At 37.8% G+C, this 25,220-nt stretch overlaps 1 gene segment (V, D, J or C); it reads left to right on the forward strand.

The window, feature by feature from the left end:
• The first annotated feature begins 14,775 nt into the window (after positions 1-14,775).
• On the forward strand, positions 14,776-15,200 carry LOC110203249 (immunoglobulin heavy variable 3-74-like). The segment is given in 2 exon segments: positions 14,776-14,821; positions 14,905-15,200. Coding segments are annotated over 2 exon segments (342 nt in total).
• The last annotated feature ends 10,020 nt before the right edge of the window (positions 15,201-25,220 follow it).

Here is a 25,220-nt window from a genome sequence, read left to right on the forward strand (position 1 = left end):
ACATATTTTCACATTAGTCATATTATGAAAGAAGAATCTGAACAAAAGAAAAAAACAGGAGAAAGGAAAAAAATTAAAAAAGCAAAAATGGTATTCTTTGATCTGTATTCAGACTCCCTAGTTCTTTCTGTGAAGGTGGATACTGTGACTATTGATCATGATTCCTCTGGGAATGTGTTGAATCATTGTATTGCTCAGAGCTAAGTCTATCATACTTAGCTGATTGCACAATATTGCTGTTACTGTGTACAACTTTCTTCTGGTTCTGCTCACTTCACTTTGCATCAGTTCAAGTAACTCAGATTTTCCTGAAATCATCTTGCTTGTCATTTCTTATACCACAATAATTTTCCATCACAATTGTATATCATAGCTTGTTTTGCCATTCCCCAATTGATGGGCATCCCCTCAATTTCCATTTTTTGGCCACCACAGTAGGTACCCTTTGATCCAGCAATACCACTGCTAGGTCAATATCCCAAATAAAAAGGAGAATAGGGAATAAAATAGGAGAAAGGTCCTATTTGTAAAATTTAACTACATAATATATGGAGTTCTTTTCTAAAGATTATGAAGAAGCAGCAGAAAAATAAAAAAAAAAGTTCTGTGCCAAGAAAGGAAAAAAACGAACACACAGAATTGACATAATTCAGATTCTATGCATTACAAAAAATTTCACAATTCCAATGACTGATAAGAAAATAAGTTGTTTTTTGAAAGGTCCTAATGGACCTCATAAAACCCCACCTTTACTTTCCTATCTTCACTTCCTTATCCCCCATGAAATAAGAGCATTGAAGTACCTCATTTCTTGCTCAGTAGAAAATAAAGAGAAAGTAGATAAGAGCAGGGAAAAGATACTCTATTTCCTGAGGACATAGTGACAGCAGACATGGGATCTGTGAATAAAGAGAATGGTGCACCCATTTGGAAGCTCAGTCCAAAATGCTTTGACAGTGTAGAAGACAAACTGCCCATGAGGGCAGAATTTGCTCAAAGTAAGTTAAGAGGGAGGTTATAATAAGTGAGAAAAAGAGTATAATAGAAGCTGTCTTTCTAAATGCTGTGGAAGAAAAGGGAGTGTTAGTTTATTGAGAGGGCCTGGTTTGAATGAAGTAGAATTGTTTTACTGATAAATAGTACAATAATTCCCTCAAATTATAGGAAAAAAAATTAAACCACAGAAATTCAGATCATCATGAATTCACTGGGCTTAAAATGAATAATTAAAGGTGTTGGGGGGTTGGAGTTAGGGTAAAGAGAGATCTGAGATATCTTTCCTCAATGGGGAATCTACTTCCTATTATTTCATTTTCCAATGCATATACCAGGAGGGCATCCAAGCCAGAGGGAAGCTTTGGAAAGTCAGAACCACTGGGCTACCTGAGGGCAGGAAATGGAAGAAAACTTAGTGGGGATCATCTAAGACTGAGTACTCAGCTTTTCTGCGAGAGTTAAACTAAACTACTGCTGACCAGTATAACATGCACCACTAGTTGCTACCTTTCTTGTCAAAGAAAGAACAAAATAGAACAGCTAAGAATTTGTTATCTTTTCTTAATTATATGGAGTAAAGATCATTACTGTATAGCTGTGCCTTTAGAAATTTAGTGTTACTGTAATAGGGTATAGATAGGCTTCAGATTTTTATCAGGTCAATGTAAGATTTTCTTTCCCTAGAGAAATTCTACTTTTGCTCAACGTCATACAACCATATATTTTAAAAATGCTCCTAGAGTGTTCCAACTGTCCCTAAATCAACGTTTAATTTCTTCTGTCTTCTTACTCTGTACTACTCCAAAGAAGTATGCTCTAACATTACTGCTTCTCTGTCTTCTCACTATTAAGGAGAACACTATTATTCTAATTTTTATTTATTCACATTTGTCCCTCCCTCTTGAATGATATAGTTTGGGAAAAATTCCTACTCTGCTTCCTCCTGAAATGAGTTGTTCCATACCAGGACATTATTATAAGCTTCACTTTCATGATATCACTCACTCCTCTGGTGATAACACTTCTCAACAGTTTCTTTTAGCATCTCATTTATGGTATTATGTAAGAATTTTCCTCCTTCTCTCCCAGCTCATGATACCATGAGAACACCGAGTACTTTGCTTTAAAGGGCTTATGAAGGTATTTCAGGGGGAAAAAAATTCTCCCCTACACCTTGTCAAAAAAGTAATGCGTATCCTTTCTCTTTATTTGAAGTTTATCACATCCCTGCCTGAGATGAAAGGTATATTTCATCTTCAGGTTTCTGGATTCATATTGTATTGTAGCTGAATTCTAGAGTCTTTCAAAATTTAAACTGTTCTCCTTGTGCTACTCCTCTCTGCAGCAGTTCATTGATGTCTTCCCAGTTTTCTTTGAACCTGTCCATTTCATCAATTCTTCTGCAACAATAATATTCCAATATATTAATATACCATGCTTGATATGCATTGCATGGGAGTTCAATTCCTAAGGGGACCAATCCAGAACTTGTTTGAATTGGATTTTTTTAGGTTACAGGCTTATTTTCACTTTGAAGAATAGGTGTTCCTTAGGATGCCTATCAACTTTGGGAGCTGAGCCATATTAATACGAGCTTCTTTGGGTATGTGGCAAAGATCACTTAATCCTGGTGAAAGAGACATCAATTTCCATATCACCTGTCCTGACAATGGGGGGGAACCAACATTCTCCCAGACCTGTCTAGGCAACATCATGAACAGGAATAGGTCTATTTAGATTACATCTTAATGTCCTTCTGAACTTTGAAAGAAAGAAGAATAGGAAAGCTCTGAATTTCCAAGATGATGATTACTACGAAAAACAATTTTTCACATTCCCCCATCTGATTCTAGTGGGAGGTGTAGCATTCTCAATGAATCACTAACTAATATGGTCAACACTTCATCAAGGGGTTTTGGGGGCTTTCAAAAATAAGGGAGAGGGGAGCAAGAAAAGTATTGGCAGTTGAAAAGGGTAAGTAACTACCCCCTACTAGGTACACATATAGAGACACAAAGGGAAAAAAGCAACAATAAATTGTCCATTTAAGTCTTCAGAAGTCTCCTTTCATACAGCTGTCTGGTGTTCAGTACTTTGTCTTATGAAGTTTCCTGGTTGGAGTGTTGCCAAGCAATCTCCAGCAGATTGAGTTCTTAAAATTTCTTGTAGGGAGAGATCCTCTTTCTTTGTTAAAAATCTCCTGCAAAATTGATCTTAACACAATTTTAAATTGCCTTGCCAATTACCAGGTCAAATAATGCAAATTAACTCAACCCTTATTTGTCTAATATTATAAAATCAAAATTGGAATCTTCACCATTTGTCATGTTGAAAAAACTTAAATAAAACACAGGAAAATTTGAACCCAGTTCTTATACTTCACAACTTCACATTCATTCCCACATCAAGAACATAAAATTCCACTAAGGAATTAATAACAGAACACTGTTTATAAAATGATAGACTCTGATACATACATCATACATCTAGTGATCAGTTTTAAAACAGTACATATCAATAAGATAATTCTAACTTCTGGTCAGTTTCAAATAAATAACCCGCAATTAAAGTGGGTGCTTCCTTTAAGGCATTTGTAAGAATACCTGATTTAACCAAATAATTTTAACTGAAACTTTTCTTCAAATATAGCCAAAACTTGGAAGTTTATGATTTCTTAAATTACATTATTTCACATATATCACAATACATGGTCAGATAGAATGACCTAACAGCTTCCTAACCCATTCATTTCTTTTTTCTCTTTCAGAGTTAAGGAAGAAATTCTTTTATTCAATTCTCCCAAGAATCAGGTGTACTCCCTCCTAAGGAGGAATCGCACTTAGCACAGAAGGGACAATGAGCTTTATACTATTAGTCTGGTCCCCTTATTCCTCCCTCCAAGACTGGGATTGATCTGAGTTACAAAAAGTTTCACAACTGGTTAGGTCCACAATTCCATATTCTAATTAGAGAAACCACAATCTGAGTTACAATTGGTGGAAATACAATCCTGAATCTTTAATTAACATGCTTGTGGTTCACTAAGCCTGTGTTGTAGCAGATCCTTTTCCCTGGACATTGAGCCCAACAGCTTGGGCTGGTTCTGGCCTTGGGCTGCAAAAACAGGAACCCTGCTGTCAAGTTAACCTAGCTTAACTTGCCTGAGGAATGTCACTCCCCTCTCATTCTGTCATTCTGTTTTGTACGTTTTACATAGAAACACTTAGTCATTCAGCACATTTCCTGGGCTTTTTTTGCAGTCTATGCAGGAGCCTAATAATTCAGCATTTCTCACACCCACAACTCCCTGGTGTTAGAGATGATCTCTCAGACATGCAGACTCCTCAAAGGGTCATTAGTTCTTGTTAATAGTTCTGGTATTGTTGCTTTTGAGTGGTACATGTGTACCAACACTAAGTGAAGACCCCTCAGAATACAAGACCCCCTCCCTAGCCTTCTCCCTCCCCTACTCTTGATAGTGTTAACAGAAATTCCTGAGCCATGAGAGTATCTTGTCTATCTCATCCTCTAGCTAGTTATATGACCTTGGGTAAAGGACTGCTGAAACTGTGAGGACTTGAAAAGGGGAACATGCTAACATAATTTTTGTACCTCTTTGTTCTCTCTTTACTGGGGTAGTTTTTACACGAATAGATTGTACACCTGAGGTTCAGCCAATGAGCCAATGGGAAGGAGTTTAGGATGGGCTGCTGTGTTAGGGTCTATATAATCTTCCCTTAAACAAAGAGCACTGGCACTCTTGGGGCAGTTTAGGCAGCAGGGGAGTGCCCTTTCTCAAGAGAGTCAATAAAGAGTTTTCTCCTTTTTGCAAACTTTTGTCAAGACTCTGGTTTTTAATTTACTTAGGTGGTCTCTGTTCCACACATTATTTTTCCTTAAAACAAATTCTATAGAGTGGTACCCCAAAACTGGCTGAAATATTTCAGACAGCAGTGAGTCCCTGGCATTATCCCAAAGTCTCAGCAGTTCTCCCCTACAATCTCAAAATAATGAATCTTCAAACCCTTAATGATTAACTCCAAACCTCCAGAATCTACTGAGATGTTTTTAATGGTTCTACAAACTGTGATGATCTGACTTTATTTCTGTAATTCCAACTTTGCCAGTGTTGAAAGGTCAGGGGGAAAAAAGTGTCTAACAGGTATTTTTTCCTCTTTTCTTATAACCTAATCTCTGTGGAAAGCTCAAAGTGGGAGTTAGTTCTGCTTACTGGGATAACTACTTCAACTATGAAAGTTCATTAACATTTCCCAGTGTTCTAAATTCACTGGTTATACCCCTCAGCATTTTTTCTGACTGTTTGCATTTTAAATCTCTACGGGTAGAAGAATCTACACAGACATTTTACATTTTACAGACACACAAACAAAATACAAATACAAGGGTAGCTCACAAATCCATTCTAATAAGGTGCACAATGAAAATTTTAATTTTACCAAGGCATATGGTGATGACGGGTGCAGAAAAGCAAAACAAAATAACCAGAGGCCAGTTATAGTAAATTTACAAAGGTAGGCAGCAGGGCCAATTGACAGAGGTGTGCAATCCATACCAAAGTGGTCCAGAATGAACTGAGTAAAGGGAGTGGCCCTGGAGTTTTCCTCACACACACACACAAAAACAAACAAACAAACAAAAAAACAGAAAACAAAAGGTGAGCTCAACCAGAGCACGAGCCCAGGATTAGAACTAGGAAAGGACAGTGGATACACAAGATGAGGTGGGGGCAGGGTAGGACTATGGAGAAATAAATCACCCATGATGCCTGGTCCACTCACATTGGTACCAGAAAGTCTATCTGTCAACTATGCCAGTCTCTAACTTGTGAGTGGCTGGAGCTGAACAAAGCAAGTTGGGGACAGGACAGTCAAGAATCAAACAGAAGTTTACATTCAAAGTGAGGAAAACAGCTAGTGCGGTGGGGAAAGGAAGAGGCAGTATGGACAAACCTCAGTACTTATAACAAGGACTCTGCATTGAGCTATACCCCTGACAATGAGGGTAACAGCAACAATGTGACCAGTTTGATTAAGAGCCGAACTTCATGACCAGAACATTGGTAAAAGTGCTTGTTCAAGCTCAGAGACCTCCTGATGCTGATGTGAAACACTTCTGAGATTTTGGGGCTAGACCATCCAGAGGGTGAGGGCAAAGGGTTGTTATGCCAAACTCAAGGCACAGCTTGATTGCTGAGCTTTAGCTCTGGAAAATAGGGTTTCTCCTAATATCTTGACAGGGGCAAAAGGATCTCTCACTGTTTTAAGATAATCGTTGGCTAGAAACTTTTCTGAGTTTGTTGATCAATTAAATCAGCCAAATCATATGATCTACTTCTATTATCTTTGAAATGTAAATCTTTGCATTTCCCTTTTGGACTAATTGTGTCATCTTTTTGTCACCTAAGTAATGTTACACACATAAGCATTTTGGTAAAGAAAATCTTGGTTATAGCTTTATCGTGGTCAAGTAAGGCAAACTCAGGAAATAAGACCAAAGGAGTTTTTTAGTGTGCCAAGCTGGATTTGACTAAAACCCATAGAATGGTAAAATAAGCCTGATTGATACATGTTATCAATGAGGACCTGGGATTTTTGTCCCCTGAGCTCTTCTCCTATTATAGCATCATAGAGAGAGTTAGTGCTAAGGGCATATGATTAGGGCTAAAGAGAAAGAATCAGTGCGCTTAACCACCTTCAGACTGACTTCCCATGTAGCCTAAGGTAAAGGAAAGTTGAAAGGTTGGGTCACTAAGACTGAATCTGCACCAGGGACTGATTTTTTACAATCTCTCCTTTGGTGCATTCAAATTCTACTGCACAGAGGATAACTCTGATGAGCTGACCATGTTATTCGAATGCCAAACATACATTTACCTAAAAGATTCTTTTATGGAGAGCACATGCAAGAAAGGCACTCACCTGGTCAGAAGAAGCAATGAATGGACACTCTCAAGGTCTCTCTGAAGAACTTTGGAATGATTATGTGACATGGGAGAAGATGGCAAAGGCTGCCCAACATGAGGTGCCTGCATCAAAGAAGGCATTGTTCTCTGTGTGTGGTACTCCCCCTCCTCAAAATAAAGATTTCTCAGAGACTGTTAATCCAGCAAGGAGATGATTTATTAACTTCCTCAAGGAAGGGCTGTTCCTCAATGCAGCAAGGCAGGCAAGCAAAGAGGGAGAGCGCTAGTTTTTCCCCTCATACAGTTTTTAAAGAAAAAAACACACTTTCACAAACCCCTCCTAGCCCTTATCACAGGGTTTACAGTCTTATCATTCTTAGCAATCAATTTTATTGGGGGCTAGTTCCAGGAAGGCATACATGCGTATCACGAGTAGCAGGATGTTCCTATGACAATGCGATTTTGTTTTTGAGGTTTTATCAGTATCTCCCTGAAGATTTTTTTGACAAAAATCAAACCTAACACTGAGGGGCCTGCACTATTAGGATGCTCCCACATATTTGTGAATGAAGCAGAATTGCAGTAGCTAAAAAAAAAAAATCAATGGGATGTTTAAATTTAGAGTTATTTCTATCCTTAAATGTTCCTATGGACTCTTCATGCCCAACCTGTGGTAGAACATTCCAAGCTCATATTGGTTTAATAAGCAACAGTTGCACAAACTGTATTTGACTCCAACACAGTGAGGTCATTTTGGTCCTCCTTGAGAACAAAGGACGACCCATATCATTCCACTATCCTCAACTGCATCATTTGAAGATATGCTGTTTGTAACCTTGGAGTGTCAACTGGAAGAAACCAGCCTGTGGATGGCTGGAGCTGAACAGAACAGCCTAGAGACATGACAGTCAGGAATCAAAAAGAAGTTTAATTTCAAAGTGAGGGAAATTGTTTGGAGGCAAGGACATATGTGCCAGAATCCCTCCCCTAATGCAGAGATCTATGATCTCAACACTTACACTAATTTCTGCATAGTGCACTGTAGCCCTGACAAGGAAGGATATGATTCATAGCAGGACTTCATAACTGGAACATGGGTACTTGTCTGAGCTCTTCTGGTGATTGTCCAAGCACAGAGAACGTCCAGTGCTGGTCAAAGCAGAATAATCACTATGTGAATCAATTCCAGGATTTTACAGTGGTTAAAATCATCCAGAAGGTAATTACAAAAGATTGTTGTTATGCCAAGCTGAGGGCACAGCCTGCTCACTGGGCTCTGGAAAACTCTGGAAAATAGGTTGTCTCCTAATATCTTGACAGGAGTCAGCTTGGGAATCAGTTCTTTGCACCAAGAGAGGCAATGCAAACACAAACAACATGCCATCTCTATGAGGAAACACAAAGCAAATGCACAAATAGATACTTATCCATGAGGGTTTGGAGAGTCAAGGTTAGCCCTTCCCATGGTGATCAGGGTTCCTTCCCATCCTCTTGGAACTTGTTCCAGGCAATCTGAACTGAGTCCATATAGGTATGCATATCCTTGAAATTGTCAGCGACCTAGGGGCAGCCACTTCTTACATACTACGAACATATAGCCTGACAGTAGGGCACAAGTTGAAAGGAGAAGAGGGGGACAAGAATTTTGAAGGGTTAATGATATTTTCCCAAATAAAAATGATTAAGTTGGAGAAATTATTTTTCTAACCCATATCAATACCATTTGGTATTTTTTTGAAATTTGCCTTATTGATTGCAAAATAAAAATCACAGAAGTCCTGGGTGCCTGACCCATGCTGACCCAGGGCATCCCTTCCCCCAAAAGCAAAACGGAGTGTCCACATACGCAGTAGTTGATTTAGGTAAAAGAATGGCAGGTATGTTGGATCAGGCTCTCCTGTTCTCCCAACCCCAGGGGCACAAAGCACGGCAGAAAATGCAAACAACAAATACATGGTAGATAACTGGGTGAGTATTACTTTCCAAATGTTGGGATAAAAGAAACAAATGACCAAAGACCATTGCTTGTTTTGGTGTCCTTTTTCATCTAACCTGGATCAAGGGACTGATCAGGGGTTGCTTTCTCTGTTGTGCTGAGGTCAGTCATAGCAGGCTTCACATGGGCATGGTATAAACCTTGTGGAGTGCTTGGTAACCTAGGTGCAGGTATGACTGGTCAGAAGCATCTGAAAAAGCCCTTAGACAATGGCTCAACCAGTCCCCATACACTGAAATATATCTATATCTGATTCTGGCAGTTCAGTAAAGTCAATCTGCACTGATAGGGCTGCCCACTTGCTCCTTTCTTTTGTCATAGTTTTCCTCTAAGAATGAATCTTGGTTGATGAAATCCTAAGCATTTTGTAGCTGCTATGGTTATTTTGAATGATACTCCTCTTTCTTGCTCTTTCTAGTGGAGTTTTTTGATTACAGAAATGATGACATATATATTTATCTTATATCATATGATTTTGCTATTTATTAACTATTTCAATTACTTTTTACAACCCTGATTTTCTATAGGTATACAATGATATCATCTGTAGAAAGTGATAATGCTATTTGTTCTTTGCCCATACTTATTTCTCAATTTCTTTTCTTTGTCTTATTGCTATAGCTACAGTTTCTACCAATATATTGAATGATGTGCATTCTTGCTCATCTTACTGGATAGGGATCTAACTTTTCTCTATTACATATAGTAATTATTGTCTGCTGAAGGTGGCAGAAATGCTTTTGTTGTACAGTTATATACAACTTCATGACTCCATTTGAGGTTTTCTTGGAATGATTTGCCATTTGCTTTTCCAGCTCATTTTGTAGATGAGGAAACTGAGGTAAACAGGGTTAAGTGACTTTTTCAGAATCACACAACTAGTGTCTGAGGTTGGATCTGAACTCATGTCTTCCTGATTGCAGGCCCAGTGTTCCAACCCTTGTGCCACCCAGCTTCCCCTAGGGAGCATGAGTTCAGAAAAGACTAGCACCTCTGGTGTGAGGGCTTGCTGAGCCCTTTTCGGGGCTGCTTATTCAACTTTGGTGTGTACCTCTCACCTAACTTGCCTGTAGCTCCAAGGTGTAGTATACTCAGTGGCCATACCTCAATAAAATGATCTTGGCAGATGGGTTAAACTGGGTTGAGGGTAACCAATGGGCCTCAAACCCATCAGTGAGTTACCAGGATATCTACTCAAAGCACGGGAAGACTTGCCTGCAGCAGAATGGGTAGACGATAGCTGTTTGTTTCAGTACCATGAAGATGGCTGATGTAGGGGCTGGGGAGCACTTAGATCCTGATCAGACGTCGAAGGTGCCAAGGTCATCCACTACATCCCATGCCATCCCTCTTGACTTTTGTCTTGCCATTGAACTTCAATGACTGGAAGAGAGAGTGAGGCTGATGACTTTGTGCAGCTCTGACTCACTTAAATCCCATTCACATGCATGTCATGATGTCACCCCACAAGGTACTCTTTGACAACAAAGGACAGAGAAAATCAACAACAACATCTACCATTTCCTCTTATCCTATGTCATTCTTCCCTGTATATTTGTATTTCTTCTTAACAAGAAATCCACTAACACATGCAAAACTTTCCTTGAGTTCTTTTAACAGCTCAGGGTTACCAAGGTAGCAAGAGGTAGGGCTGCCCATCTATGGTCTATCAGTCTTGCTACATGCCTGGCCCACCTCATCTTATAATTAGACATGTTTTATTGTTTTTAATATAATATGGAGAAAACGTATTGTCATCAAAAAAATTACACTCATAACTTGGTGATTTTGGTCCTGTACCTTTTCCAAATAACTAGCTCTATCTAGCTTGTATTTTGATTTCTTGTGTTTATTCAATTCAATAAATAATCACCTAATGCACTAAGTGCTGAGGATACTATATCAGTGGACTCTTTGCCCTCAGAAAGCTTACAATGTGGGGAATGACTCATACAAAAATGTTTGCAATAAAATTGTTTATTTCCTCTTATCAGGAGAGCTGATGCATTAAAAATTATAGAAATAAAACAAAAAAATTAAAAAATGGAATTTCCCTTTCTTTTTATCTCTTGCTGTTGGGCTTTGTTGATAATAAATAGAAATGCCAATGATTTATGTGGTTGTATTTTATAGCCTGCTACATTGCTAAAGTTGTGTACTATTTCAAGTAGCTTTTTACTTGATTCTCTAGAATTCTCTATGTCATCATATCATTTGCAAAGAGTGATAGCTTTGTTTCTTCTTTGCCTATTTTAATGCCTTCAATTTCTTTTCAATCTCTTATTGCTAGAGTTAACGTTTCCAGTACGATATTGAACAACAGTGGTGATAATGGACATCCTTGCTTCATGACTGATCTTATTAGAAAGCTTCTAGCTTGTCGCCATTATGCTTGCTGAAAGTTTTATGTAGATGCCATTTATTAATTTTGAGGAAGACTCCATGTATTCCTATGCGCTCTAGTGTTTTTAATAGGAATGGGTGTTCTGTTTTGTCAAAAGCTTTTTCTACATCTATTGAGATGATCATGTGGTTTCTGTTAGTGTAGGTGTTGATATTATCAATTCTGCTGATAGTTTTCCTAATACTAAACCAACCTTGCATTCCTGGTAAAAATTCTACCTGGTCATAGTGTATTATTCTTGTGATAAGTTTCTGTAATCTATTTGCTAATATTTTGCTTAAAAATTTTGCATCTATATTCATTAGGGAAATTGATCTATAATTTTTTTTCCTCTGTTTTGATTCTTCCTGGTTTGGGTATCAGCACCATATTTGTATCATAAAAAATATTTGGTAAGACCCCTTGTTCATCTATTTTCCCAAATAGCCTATATAGTATTAGAAATTAATTTTTCTTTAAATGTTTTATAGAATTCCCTTGTGCATCCATCTGGCCCTGGAGATTTTTTCCTAGGGACTTCATCAAAGGTTTGTTCAATTTCTTTTTCTGAGATAGGGTTATTTAAGTATTTTACTTCCTCTTCTGTTTATTTGGGCAATTTATATTTTTGTAAATATTTATCCACTTCACTAAGATTGTCAAATTGATTGGCATACATTTGGGTAAAATAGCTCCTAACTATTCTTTTAACTTCTTCTTTTATTGTTTTAATTTCCTCTTCAGAAATTTGTGATAAAGAAAGAGGATCTCTCTATACAAGAAATTTTAAGAAGACAGTCTCCTGAAGTTTGCTTGGCAACACTTCAACCAGGAAACTTCATAAGATTATGTCCAAAACATTAAACAGCAGTATGAGAGGAGACTTTGGAAGACTTCTCAATCAGAGGAGAGGTGATTACTCCTTTCCTGGCCTGTGTTTTGGTCCATGAGTGACCACAAGCACTCTTTTCTTCCTTTGAACTGTGAGGATTCTCTCTATACTGCCACTAAAAGCTCCTCCAGGCCAGTGCTCCATCTCACCCCAGAACCACCACCCAGAACTGTGACCAAGATCCAAGCACAGGCAAAGCAAGAAAATCCTGCCTCAGCACCAGCAAAGAGATCCCTGCAATCCTCCTCTGATCAGGCACTAGATTCTCCCTCAGTTTGTGGTCCTGAAGCTCTAGAAATAGTTACCACCCCAGGGCTGCGCCAGGACTGAGACCTAGCTTCTTTCTCACTGTGGTTACAGACTTTTCCTACTGATCTTCTGAGCTCTATTTGGAAATTTTGGGTTGAGAAGTCAGGAAACCAGAACAGCTGCTTTTGATTCGATCCTCTGAGGCCTGGCTCTAGCTTAACTGAGGTCAGTTTTGCCTGCTTGTATGTGCTGAACTTCACTCCTCTCCCAGCCCGACATGATAGACTTTTCTACTCAACCATCCAGGTTGTCTTGGGTTGGAAATTTATTTCTCTCTGTGATACCAGGAAAAAAAGAATTGTGATTTTGAATGTAGCATCCTCCTCTTGGCCTATTCCACCAAGTCATTTTCTCAGGTTGGATATTCATGAGTCACCCCAAGTAGTTTGCAAGTCCACACTCATGGGTCCAAACCGGTTGACACAAATAGTTCAAAGCAAAGACAAAAGTTTTAGCATGAGCTTTCTAACTATAAACATTGGGGCACACTTTCCCACAAATACACAGTCAAGTGGAAGAGTGTACACATGCATAGAATATGCTAGTTGAAAGATACGCATGAAGAATATATATGGCCAAGCCAGTTCAAGTCTCTGCCACTTTAATACCCTTACTTCCTTTTTCTTCTTGTGAAACTTACATATTTCTCTTTCTGGGAACAGCATCTTTGCTGGGAAGGTCTTACAATTATATCCCCTGGCCAGTTTTTTTTTTCCTGAATCTCCCTCTGTTTACAACAGAACTGACTAGATTGTTTTATATATATATATATATATATATATATATACAGCACCCCAAATACTCTCAGAATGATTAAAATTGTTCATGTCAACTAAGGAAGTAAAAATAATATAAACATTTTTTTAAAATTTCCTTACACACAGTGAATGGGACACTCTCAAGTTTTGCAACCTTTACTATCAGTGAATAGGACACGTAGGGTGATCATTTTGTATCTGAAATGGGAAAAATCTGAAATCTATGACCCTTAAACTAGCATGTCTGAAACAGTGATTCATGGACTCAACACTTGAAGAGGACCATTATGAATTTTTCTCTTCTGTAGTCATTGAATTCCATTCACAACTCAGTTGTACTATAAATTGTTCTTAATTTAGTAAATGATAGAATAAGAAGGAATCACCTCAAATGGAATCACAATAACAGGGGAGAGAAAACAGAAAGACATGGCTCAGACCCATCCCACTTTGTCATAAGGATTCCATAGCTATAATGGTGACCAAGAGAGGAATTGGTGGCTTTTTCCTCACTGAGTTGAGTACTTCAAAATAGTGATGATCTCTAGAAGATCTCTGGATCTAGCTCTTCAAACAGGTAAGGACTCTGAAATTACACATCCCTCTTCTGGGAAAAAAAAGGAAAGTTGAAGTGAGAATGAAAAAATGTGGCTGAGGATACTGTTAAATTTGCAGTAGGTGGCAGTAGAGCTGGATATTCTGGGTAATGAGAATGGTACTTGAAATATGAAGATCATCTCACAGGGATCTGAGCCATACTTGCTCCATAAATCAGACTATTAGGTCAATGTCACAGAGGATAAAAGTTTTTTATCTCCTATCAAACAGGATATGTCCTTCTGAGGACAAGGTGTTTCTTGGCGGAGACATACAATATTCTTGATGTACACTGTGACTTTAGAAGAGTGAAATAAGAAATATCAGCTACATATTAATGGGAGAGTACAACTGGTACTGTGAGTAAATAATTGAACTGAAATGTAATTTTAGGTAAAGGGAAAGAAAAAGAAGACTCAGAAAGCAGTAAAGGTGACAAGAATCAGGGCAAGAGACCCTGAAAAGAAAGTGATTCATAGAACAGATTCAATCTGTTGATCATTGAAAATGTAAGAAGGTTAAGGAGCTTTGACAATCAAATGAGATTAAGATTGATAAGAAGTTTTTTAGGACCGCATAAAGGCCTATTACATGAGATCCAAATGTTTAGAGTTATTGAAATGATGTGGTGTGATTGATACTGAGTCAAAACATCAGCTCTGGGAGGCTCAGGGTCACCAACATTCCTCAGTGCTTTGGAACCAGCTCTAGGAGAACTTTCCCTCTGAAGTTCAGGAAACAGACTTCTCCCTGGGAGGAAGAAGGTGTTCTTACCCTTTTTGAATACAGCAAAGGCATGCAAATTGGGTCCCTCCATACTGGGATGAAAAGCAGCCCCAAACTTGTACCTGTACCTCCTCTGGGGGACAAGCTCAAACTCTTTGTGTCCTTCCACACTGAGGACTAATCTAGAAACTCACCATGAAATTTAGACTGGACAGGATTTTCCTTCTGACTATTTTCCAAGGTCGTTTTATGGAGAGGAAGGAATAATGTGAAGTGGTGTCTTAATGTGACTATTGATTTTAATATATTGTCTCTGTGTTGCAGGTGTCCAGTGTGATGTGCAGCTGGTGGAGTCTAGGGGAGATGTGAGACAGCTTGGGGCTTCTCTGCGGCTCTCCTGCAAAGCCTCTGGATTTACCTTCAGTAGCTACTGGATGAACTGGGTATGCCAGGCTCCAGGAAAGGGACTGGAATGGATTTCAACCATTACTAATGGTGGAATTAGTACAAACTATGCAGACTCTGTGAAAGGTCGATTCACCATCTCCAGAGATGATGGCAACAGCATGCTGTATCTACAAATGACTTCCCTTAATACTGAGGATATAGCTGTGTATTAGTGTACGAGAGACACAGTGAGGAAAAGGAATGTGAGACCAGACAGAAACTGCCCCTATCAGGAGGTGAGGGGCCAATGAGTCCAAAAGGGAGTTGAGCTCATGATGCACATAATACAAGATGCCTAGATCCAGTGACAAGTGTAGAGGGAATCTGAACCATTTCTCTTTACGGCCTGTGTTGTTTTTTCTTCTACCCCAGGAGAAAGCAATTTTTCCAGTAGCTAGCTATCATTTTAATGCCTGACTCTGACTCCCACTGCTCCCCATATTTAATTGATAGTTATGTCCTGTCAATTCTGCTTTCATCACATGTCTAGTATACTATCCCTTCTCCCCTCAAGGTACCACAACTGCCCTCAGGTAGTATGTTACCAGCTTAACCTGGACTATTATTCTAGCCTGCTGGTTGTTCTCCCAGCCTCAGTACTCTCTTCACTCTTGCCCATACTATATTTAGCTATCAAAATGATCTTCCTAAAGCACAGATCTCACCCTTTCCCTCAAATTCCAGTGACTCTGTATTACCTCCAGGACAAAATATAAAATCCTATTAGTCTTTTATAATCTTTTGTAGCATGGCCGTTTCCTATCTTATTCTACCTTTCTTCCTTCCTCATACTTGGCACTGCAGTGATGCTGACCTCCTTGCTATTCCTTTCAAAACAGATTAATTTCCCTACTTCATGTGTTTTCACTGGTTGGAATTCTTCTCTTAGGGGCAGCTAGGTGGTGTAGTGAATAAAGAACCAGCCCTGGAGTCTGAAGGACCTGATTTCCAGTCTGGTCTCAGACACTTGACATTTGCTAGCTGTGTGACTCTGGGCAACTCCCTTCACCCTGACTGTCTCCCTATCCCCTCCACCTCTTCCCTCCCTCCAAAATAAGAGAAAAAAAGAATTCTTCTCCTTCTCATCCCTGCCTGTTTTCCCTTTTGGCTTTTTTCAAATCTCAGCTGAAATTCTGCCTCCCTCTATGTTCTCCAATCCTAGTTTCCATGTCTTTGTGCTGGATATATCCTGCATATGTTTACACACACACAAATACACACACACATATATACTATATACATTTTGAACATAATTATTTACATGTTGTCTCCCTGAATGAGACTAACCTCATTAAAAACAGGGACTGTATTTTGCCTTTATATCCCCAGTTCTTGGCACCATTCCTGGCCCATAGGAAGTGCTTAATATATGCTTGCTGCTGATTTGACCTGTTTCTTCAAGAATGAGAATCTCCAATATTGCTGAGGTGTGTTCTGTGCATGATTTCTATGTTATGTACATATTGAGTAATTTCTCTGACATTTTAACACATTAAGAAAAAAATAGCCATAATTATTAAATATTGTTCAGAGCTAAATTTAACAAAAAGGTAAACTAAGGCACATTTCTCTAAGCAAGATAACATTTTATTATCAAGAGAATAAGATGATTCAGTGGCTTCCTCGGTCTCCAGTCAAAGACCTCAAGCAAAATGACAGCTCCCCTTTTGGAGGTTTATGGAGACTACAGAACAAAGAACAAAACAGTATAGGTAACATCATGCTCTTAAGGGCAAGAAAATTGGTTCTATATCTGAGGTGTGGGTTACACCATAATTGATTGGAAACTGGAGGGCTAGCAAGAACCCTCCTCCTTTCTTTTCCATGACTAAGAGGTAGCTATTGATTGAATCTACTTGTAAGGCCCAATATAATGGCTCAGACTTATTTGGACAGCGAACCAGAAATCATTGAAGGATTGATGGTGTTGCAAATATCTTAGGCCCAACTCTCTTAGGGCAGATCATATATTCCTTAAGGCAGGAATAGAACAGTGGTTAGCAAGAGAATTGGATTTTTAAACTTAATCCATTACAGATCAATGGAATTCTGAACTAAGTTTAGAGACAGAGACTGAGAAGTCAGTTATAGGACAAAATCAATAGGCTGTAAATAGGATCAATAAGAAAATGATACAGCATCTGATGGGATGGGATGTGAACCCCTAAAAGGTAAAGATCATGTTTTTGGCATCTGGATTCTTACTTTCCTATACGACTGGCAGTTAATATAACAATAATTTTAATTAATACTCTTATTGTTATGTGCATTCCTCATACACATATTTTCTTACTGCGCAGTGGTAATCTGTTATTTTCATGTTCCACAATTTACCAAACAATTGTCTAATTAATGGAAATCGACTTTGTTTCCATTTTTTTGCAGTTTTAATCAAAAAAGGAGCTTCTTCCTAAATGCCTTGTATTTTCTACTTTATTAAACACAGGGTTTCTCAAGTTCTTAAGTTTCTTAAGTTGCATTGTTTCTGGTTCTCCCTTGTGTAGTCTGTTCCAGTGATCTATCACTCTATTTTTTTAAATAATACAAATCTTCCTGATGAATATTGCTTTATCTGAGTTGTGGACATGCTATTCGTCTTCCATCTCTATTTCTTTTAAGAATTTCCCTTGATATTCCTGATTGTTGTTTTTCCAAATGAATGTTGATATTATTTTATGAAAGTCTATACTATATCCCCTTGGTCTCTTGATTATATTTAAAGTATATATTAATTTTGATAGTGTGTTTATTAGGCTGATTCCAGTATATTTCATGCATTTTGTAGTTACTTGAAATGGAATTTTTTTCCAATGTTGTTTATTAGTTTTTGTTTTTATTTTACAATTAGCAAATATGAGATTCTCTATTTTGTTTTAATGAAAATAATTTTAGTGAAACGAAACTTTGGACTATCTTGTGTTAACTCAGAAGGAAATCTAGTTTTACTTAGGTTCATTATTTACTTATGTTTATTATTTAATTTGGGATAAACACCTGTGTGGAGCTTGTCCGGAAGTGCAGATGTTTTATAAGCAAATCATTTGGTCAACACTAATCTCTCCAATTGCAATTAATTACTTAGCATATTTTCATATCCCATCCCACTATTTTTTTCAGTTGGAGTAAAAGTAGTATCTTTAAAGTAAGTTCATTTGCTTACTAATGGTCATCCAATTACAAAGACTATCATTGCCAATGTTTTGACATAAGGATTAGATAATTATCAGTCTCTGATCTTGCTGAGGGGGAAATTGTCATTGATTGCTGTTCAAGTGGAAAATTAATTGGTGTAATTATTAAAAAAAACAAGAGCAGATGAATATACATGTAGTTGAAAAGGCTTTCAGAGTTCTGTCTTCTATAGTATTTAAAATATTTAGTTTTTTACTTCTCAGTTATCTAATTTTTTGTTATTCTACTATTTTGTTCCATTTACATATAAAACAATTTTGGTATTCAGTTTTTTAAAATGCTGAGTTCCAAATTCTCTCCCTCGCCTCATCTCTACCTCAGTGAGAAGACAAACAATGTGGTATAAGCTATACATGTGAAGTCGTGCAGAATTTATTTCCATATTAGTCATGTGAAAACCAAACACAGACCCCCCCATAAAAACAGAAGAAAAATGAAGTTTAAAAAATAGGCTTCAATCTACATTGAGATTCCATTAGTTCTTTCTCTGGAAGTAGACAGCATATTTCATCATAAGTGTTTGGGAAGTGTCTTGGATGATCTTATTTCTGAGAATAGCTAAGTCCTTCACAGCTGACCACTTTACAAGGCTGGCATTACTGTGGACACTATTGTCCCAGCTCTGCTCACTACACTTTGCAACAGTTAGTACAGAGCTTCTATTCCCAAAATACTATTTAACTGTGCATACTCTTTCATCCAGCAACACCACTATTAAGTTTGTAGCCTAAATGTATAAAAAAAAGTGAAAGGACCTATACGTACAATAATATTTATATCAGCTCTTTTTGTGATGGCAAAGAATTGGAAATACAGGTGTTTCCCATCAATTGGAGAGTGATTGAACAAGTTGTGGATTATTAATGTAATGGAAAACTATCATGCTATGAGAAATGATGAGGATGATGCTTTCAGAAAAATCTGGAATAAATTTCTCTCCAGAATGTTCCAAATTCAGTTCCAAATTCTACCAAAAGTCGTTTAGTATGCTAATTTTCTCACATCCCCTCTAACATGTTTTATTTTCTTTTTTTGTAACAGTCAATCTGATAAGTGTGAGGTATTATATCGGAGTAGTTTTAATTCACATTTCCCTAATCAATAGTGATTTAGAGCATTGTAAAATGAGCTTTGCTATCTTTGATTTTGAACTGCTTGTTCATATCTTTGACCTTTTACAAATTTAGTAATGACTTGTATTCTTATAAATTTGACTCAGTTCTTTATGTATTTGAGATCGGGCTTTTGGTTATAACATTTTTTGAAATTTCATTTTGGGATTTCTTTCAGGAGGTGACTGGTGGATTCTTTCTATTGATATTTTACCCCTTGGTCCTAGCATATCAGGGTAGTTTTTCTCCATAATTTGTAGAAATATAATGTCTAAGCTCTTCTTTTGATGTTGGCTTTCAGGTAGTCCAAGAAACCTTAAGTTACCTTTCCTCTATTTATTTTCTAGGTCAGTTGTTTTTCCGACGAGACAGTTCACACTTAAACATTTTTTCATTCTTTTGATTTTGTTTTATTGTTTTTTGATGTCTCATGGAGTCATTAGCTTCCACTTGCCTACTCCCAATTTTGTTTTGAATTATTTTCTTCACTGAGCTTTTGTATTGCCTTTTCCATTTGGCCAATTCTATTTAAAAAAAAATATAGGCAATTGGGGTTAAGTAACTTGCCCCGGGTCACATAGCTAGTAAGTGTCAAGTGTTTGGCCTGAGGCCTGATTTGAACTCAAGGCCTGCTGACTCCAAGGCCAGTGCTCTATCCATTGTGCCACCTAGATGGTCCCAATTCTATTTATTTGTTTTTGTTTTTGTTTTTATTTTTTTTTTTGGTTAGGCAATGTGGTTAAATGACTTGCCCAGGGTCACACAGGTAGTTCGTGTTATATGTCTGAGGCCAGATTTGAACTCAGGTCCTCCTGAATCCAGGGCCTGTGCACTATCCACTGTGCTACGTATTTGATTTTCTTCAGTGAATTTTTGTACGTTTTTACATTTTGCCTGTTCTGCTTTTAAAAAAAATTTTTTTTCTCAATGAATTTTCATGTATCCTTTTCCCATTTGGCTAATCTGCTTTTTAAGGAGTTTTCCTCAGTCTATTTTTGTGCCTGTTTTACATATTCTGATTTTTAACTTGTTATTGTTTTTATTTTGTTTTTGCATCTCTTTTACCACACTAACCCTAACCGTAACCCTTTTCACAATTTTATTTCATCACTCTCACTTCATTTCCCAATTTCCCCCTACTTCTCTTATTTGATTTTTCAATTGTTTTTGAGCTCTTTCTGGAATTGTCTTTGGGCTGGAGGCCAATTCACATTTGCTATTTTAATTTTCCTGTCTTCTGAGTGTGTGCTTTGAACTTCTCTGTTACTATATTAACGTTCTATTGTTGAGTTCTTTTTTTTTATTTGTTCATTTTTTCCAGCCCATTTCTTGACTTTTTCAAAGTTGGGATTTATTCCCGGGGTGAAGGGGACTCTATTCTAAGCTTTAGGTATTTTCTTCTACTGCTTTCAGAGCTAGTTCCGGGAGTTTTAAAGTTTTCAGTTCTTCAAAGGTGGTATCTTCTGTCCTGTGTTGTGAAGTTTCAAGCGAACTACAGGTTCCTGATTTGATGTTCTTTTTGTAGTTCTATTGCTAAGATCTTACATAAAATCAAAAGATTTGAGCCAATTTTTTTGGGGGGGAGCTAGGAAATGGGTTTTTGTTACTTGCCCAGGGTCACACAGCTAGTGAATGTTTTGTGTCTGAGGTCAGATTTGAACTCAGGTCCTCCTGAGTCCAAGGCCTTTGCTTTATCCACTTTGCCACCCAGCTGCCCCTTAAGCTAATTTTCATCACGTTAACTAGTTAATTGGGGAAGCAAAATTTAAGATGGTGTCCTCAACTGCATTGTAAGATCTACTTTGCAAAAGATTTCTGCAAGAGCATCTAAGATTGTATAAGTGATGTGGAACCAGAGAAACGAATCTGAAGAACTTTCAGAGATGCTTTGAGAAAGAGAACTATTCCAGAATGTGGTAGAGAAAGAGGTTTTCAAGTATCAGACAACTACATTGCTACTTCTGTACTATTATAAAGCAAGATACTTCCCAACAGTAATAGCCCTTGTTCTGGGAAAGAGTTTCACAAACCATCTCAAAGGATGCCAGTTGATTGGCACCTGAATGACTTTCCCAGGACGTATGGAGCTCTCTGAAGGGGCAAGGATCTTGAGGCTGAGGCAGCTCTGTCCTAGGAAAGGAACAAAGAAGGGCTTGAGAAGATTAGCCAAAACTATATCCCCAAATACTCTATTCTTATTAGGTCAGTTTTCTTGGAGATTGGATCCAAGAAATCACCAGACAAGGGATTTCCTTTCTGCTTTTCAGGGTAGCATAGACTTGTTGTGGACATAGCTTCCAGGAAGTTGCCCACTGATTTGGGTAGTCAGATCCATAATGATACAAGTGTTCACCAGTACACGCAACCCCCTTACGTAAGGTGGGAGGAGTTCCATTTCACCAGTTGGGGATAGGTTGGGGACTACTTGGGTTTAGAGTAGCCAACTTATCTTTAATAAGATGGAACATATGATTCTATGCCCAGCACAACATGTTAGCACTTGAGTGTTTACACTGACTCTGGATCCACTTCCCAATTGCTGCTACTCTTGTAACTCCAGCCTGGTCGGTTGTTTAACATACAATTCTAATTGGTGCCTCACAAATAACTATATTCAATAGGTGTCATCAGCAGAATTCCTCCATTATTCTGGGCACCAAGGGAGAGAGCCTTTGATTGCTCAGTCTTGTTTTTTCCAGGCCCCAGCCCACTTGAACTGATTCAAAGCTGCTGCCTAGGAATAGTGTAGATGAAGATGTTCTCTTCTCCATCCCTTTGGGGAGAACATTTAGGTTTTTTTCACATGCCAGTCATGCAGCATGGAGTTCAACCAACTAGAAGGACTTGCCAGTATTTCTACACTGTAGGGTAGTATTTTTTTTTATCAGATTAGTAGTTGTTAAAAACCAATTTCACATACCTCTCTTACAGTGAAAAGAGCTATCAAATAACCAGGAAAATTGGCTTTCCTCAGGAGCCAGGTCTTTATAGGTTGGAACCAGTGGGTCAAAGGAAGAGGCTGGGTTTTAGGATCTGGACTGGAAGCCTCAGTCCCCAGAATAATCAGTGCCTGTTTTTGAAGTGCACCAATACCAGAGGGACCCAGGCAAGTGAGATTTCTAATGTATCATTTCCATTTATGAAGAAAAGCTGTTAATCTGGGCAATTTGTATTTTTGTAAATATACATCCATTTCACTAAGATTGTCAAATTTATTGGCATACTTTTGAGTCAAATAGTTTCTAATTATTGTTTAAATTTCCTCTTACTTGGTGGTGGATTCACCCTTTTCAGTTTTGATACTGGTAATTTGATTTTCCTCTTTCTTTTTTAAATTAAATTAGCTAAAGGTTTATCCATTGTTCCCCCCCCATAAAACCAGTTCTTAGTTTTATTTATTAGTTCAGTTGTTTTCCTAATTTCAATTTTATTAATTTTTCCTTTGGTTTCCAATCTTTCTAATTTGGTGTTTAATTGAGGATTTTTAATTTGTTCTTTTTCTACTTTTTTTAGTTGTATGCCCAATTCATTGATCTCCTCTTTCTCTATTTTACTTATGTAAGCATTTAGACATCTAAAACTTCCCCCAAGAACTGCTTTCCTGTATCCCAGAAGTTCTGGTATGTTGTCTCATTATTGTCATTCTCTTGAATGAAGTTATTGATTGTTTCTATGATTTGTTGTTTGACCCAATCATTTTTTAGGATTAGATTATTTAGTTTCCAATTATTTTTTAGTCTATCTTTCCATGACCCTTTATTACGTATAATTTTTATTGCATCACTATCTGAAAAGGATGCATTTATGATTTCTGCTTTTCTGCATTGGATTATGAGATTTCTTTGCCCTAGTACTTGGTCAGTGTTTGTGTATGTGCCATGTACTGCCGAGAAAAAAGTATATTCCTTTCTACCCCCATTCAGTTTTCCCCAGAGGTCTATCATACCTATCTTTTCTAATGTTCTATTCACCTCCTTAACTTCTTTCTTGTTTATTTTGTGATTACATTTATCTAGTACAGAGAAGGGGAGGTTGAGATCCTCCATTAGTATAGTTTTGCTGTCTATTTCTTCCTGTAACTCCCTGAACTTGTCCTCTAAGAATTTGGATGCTATACCATTTGGTACATGTATGTTTAGTAATGATACTCCTTCATTGTTTATGATGCCTTTTAGCAGGATAGTTTCCTTCCTTATCTCTTTTGATGAGATCTGTTTTTGCTTTTGCTTTATCTGAGAAAAAGATTGCTACCCTGGAATTTTTTTTTATTTCAGCTGAAGCATAATATATTCTGCTCCAGCCTTTTACCTTTACCCTGTGTGTGTCACACTTTTTCACATGTGTTTCCTGTAAACAACATATTGTAGGATTATGGTTTTTAATCTGTTCTGCTATCTGCTTCTGTTTTATGGGAGAGTTCATCCCATTCACATTCATGGTTATGATTACTATCTCTGTCTTTCTCTCCATGTTTTCCTCTCCTCCATTTATGCTTTTCTTTCTCCTTTCTCCCTTTCCCTCCTAACCGGTGTTTTGATTTTGACCACTGTCTCCCTCAGTCCCTCCTCCCTTCTATTAGCCCCTTCCTTTTTCTTCCCCTTTATCCTTACTCCTTCCCTCCCTTCTATCCCCCCTCCTTTCTCTTTCCCCTTTTCCCTCCTACTGCCTATAGGGCAAGTTAGATTTCTATACCTAACTGATTATGTTATTCCCTTCTTGAGCCAAATCTGATGAGAGTAAGGTTCAAACAATGCTCATGTCCCTCCCTTCTTTCCCTCTGCTGTAATAGGTTTTTGTGTCTTTTCCTGTAAAGTAATGTACCCTTGTCTGCCTCCTCCTTTGTCAGTACATTTTCTTAGATCAGATTAATCCACTTAATTGGATTCATTTAACCCACTTGATTAGATATTTTTTGTCATTACATCAAAGTCAACTTATATCCACCCCCTTTATGTATACTCCTTTAATATGGTGTAATAACAATACAGTTCTGAAGAGTTACAAGTGTCATCTTCCCTTGTAGGGATGTAAAGAGTTTGCCTTTATTAACAACATATTGTATCTTTCTGTCCTAATTACCTTTTTATGTCTCTCTTGAGTCTTGTACTTGAAGATCAAATTTTCTGTTGAGCTCTGGTCTTTTTATCAGGAAGGTTTGAATATCCATCTCTTCCCCTGAAAGATCATGCTCGTTTTCACTGGGTAGTTGATCCTTGGTTGTAGACCAACCTCCTTTGCCTTACAAAATATCATGTTCCATGCCCTATGGTCTTTTAATGTAGAAGTTGCAAGATCCTGTGTAATCCTGATTGTGGTTCCACGATATTTAAATTGTTTCTTTCTGGCTGCTTGCAATATTTTGTCTTTGCCCTGGTAATTTTGGAATTCGGTTATGTAAAGGAAACTGAGGAAATCATCCCTAGTCCCTCGCATGACCACTTCACAACCTGACATAAGGAATGTAATTTAAAGTTAGTATGTGTGACCAGGAGCACCCAAGGGAACAGAAAATCAAAGAATAAACCAAACTATGTTACCAGGACAGAACAACTCTTACCAAAGGAATATCTTAGACTCCTTGAGGAAAGCATGTACGTGTCCAAGGAACTGGCTTCTCCATATAAAAACTGGCTTCTCTACATAAAAAAATAGTCATCTGGAGCTTTGGCCAAGCTCTACCTTTGTTCTAAGGTTGTTTTCTTGTGGTTTACATAGATATAAAAAGGGCCATTTGGGAAAGGGACTTTTGGAGGTCTTCATTTCAGAGATGGGGATACCCACTCTGTTAAGTTTCCCAACTGAGACCCTGACTGCTGTGATACAGGACTCCCCCAGCCAGATGTTCAGGAGTTGGTGCTTTCTCAGATTGTTGATGTATATATTCTTCTT

This window comes from Phascolarctos cinereus, unplaced genomic scaffold (assembly GCF_003287225.1).
Source record: "Phascolarctos cinereus isolate Bilbo 61053 unplaced genomic scaffold, phaCin_HiC Scaffold_3;HRSCAF=262, whole genome shotgun sequence".
Lineage (NCBI taxonomy): Eukaryota > Metazoa > Chordata > Mammalia > Diprotodontia > Phascolarctidae > Phascolarctos > Phascolarctos cinereus.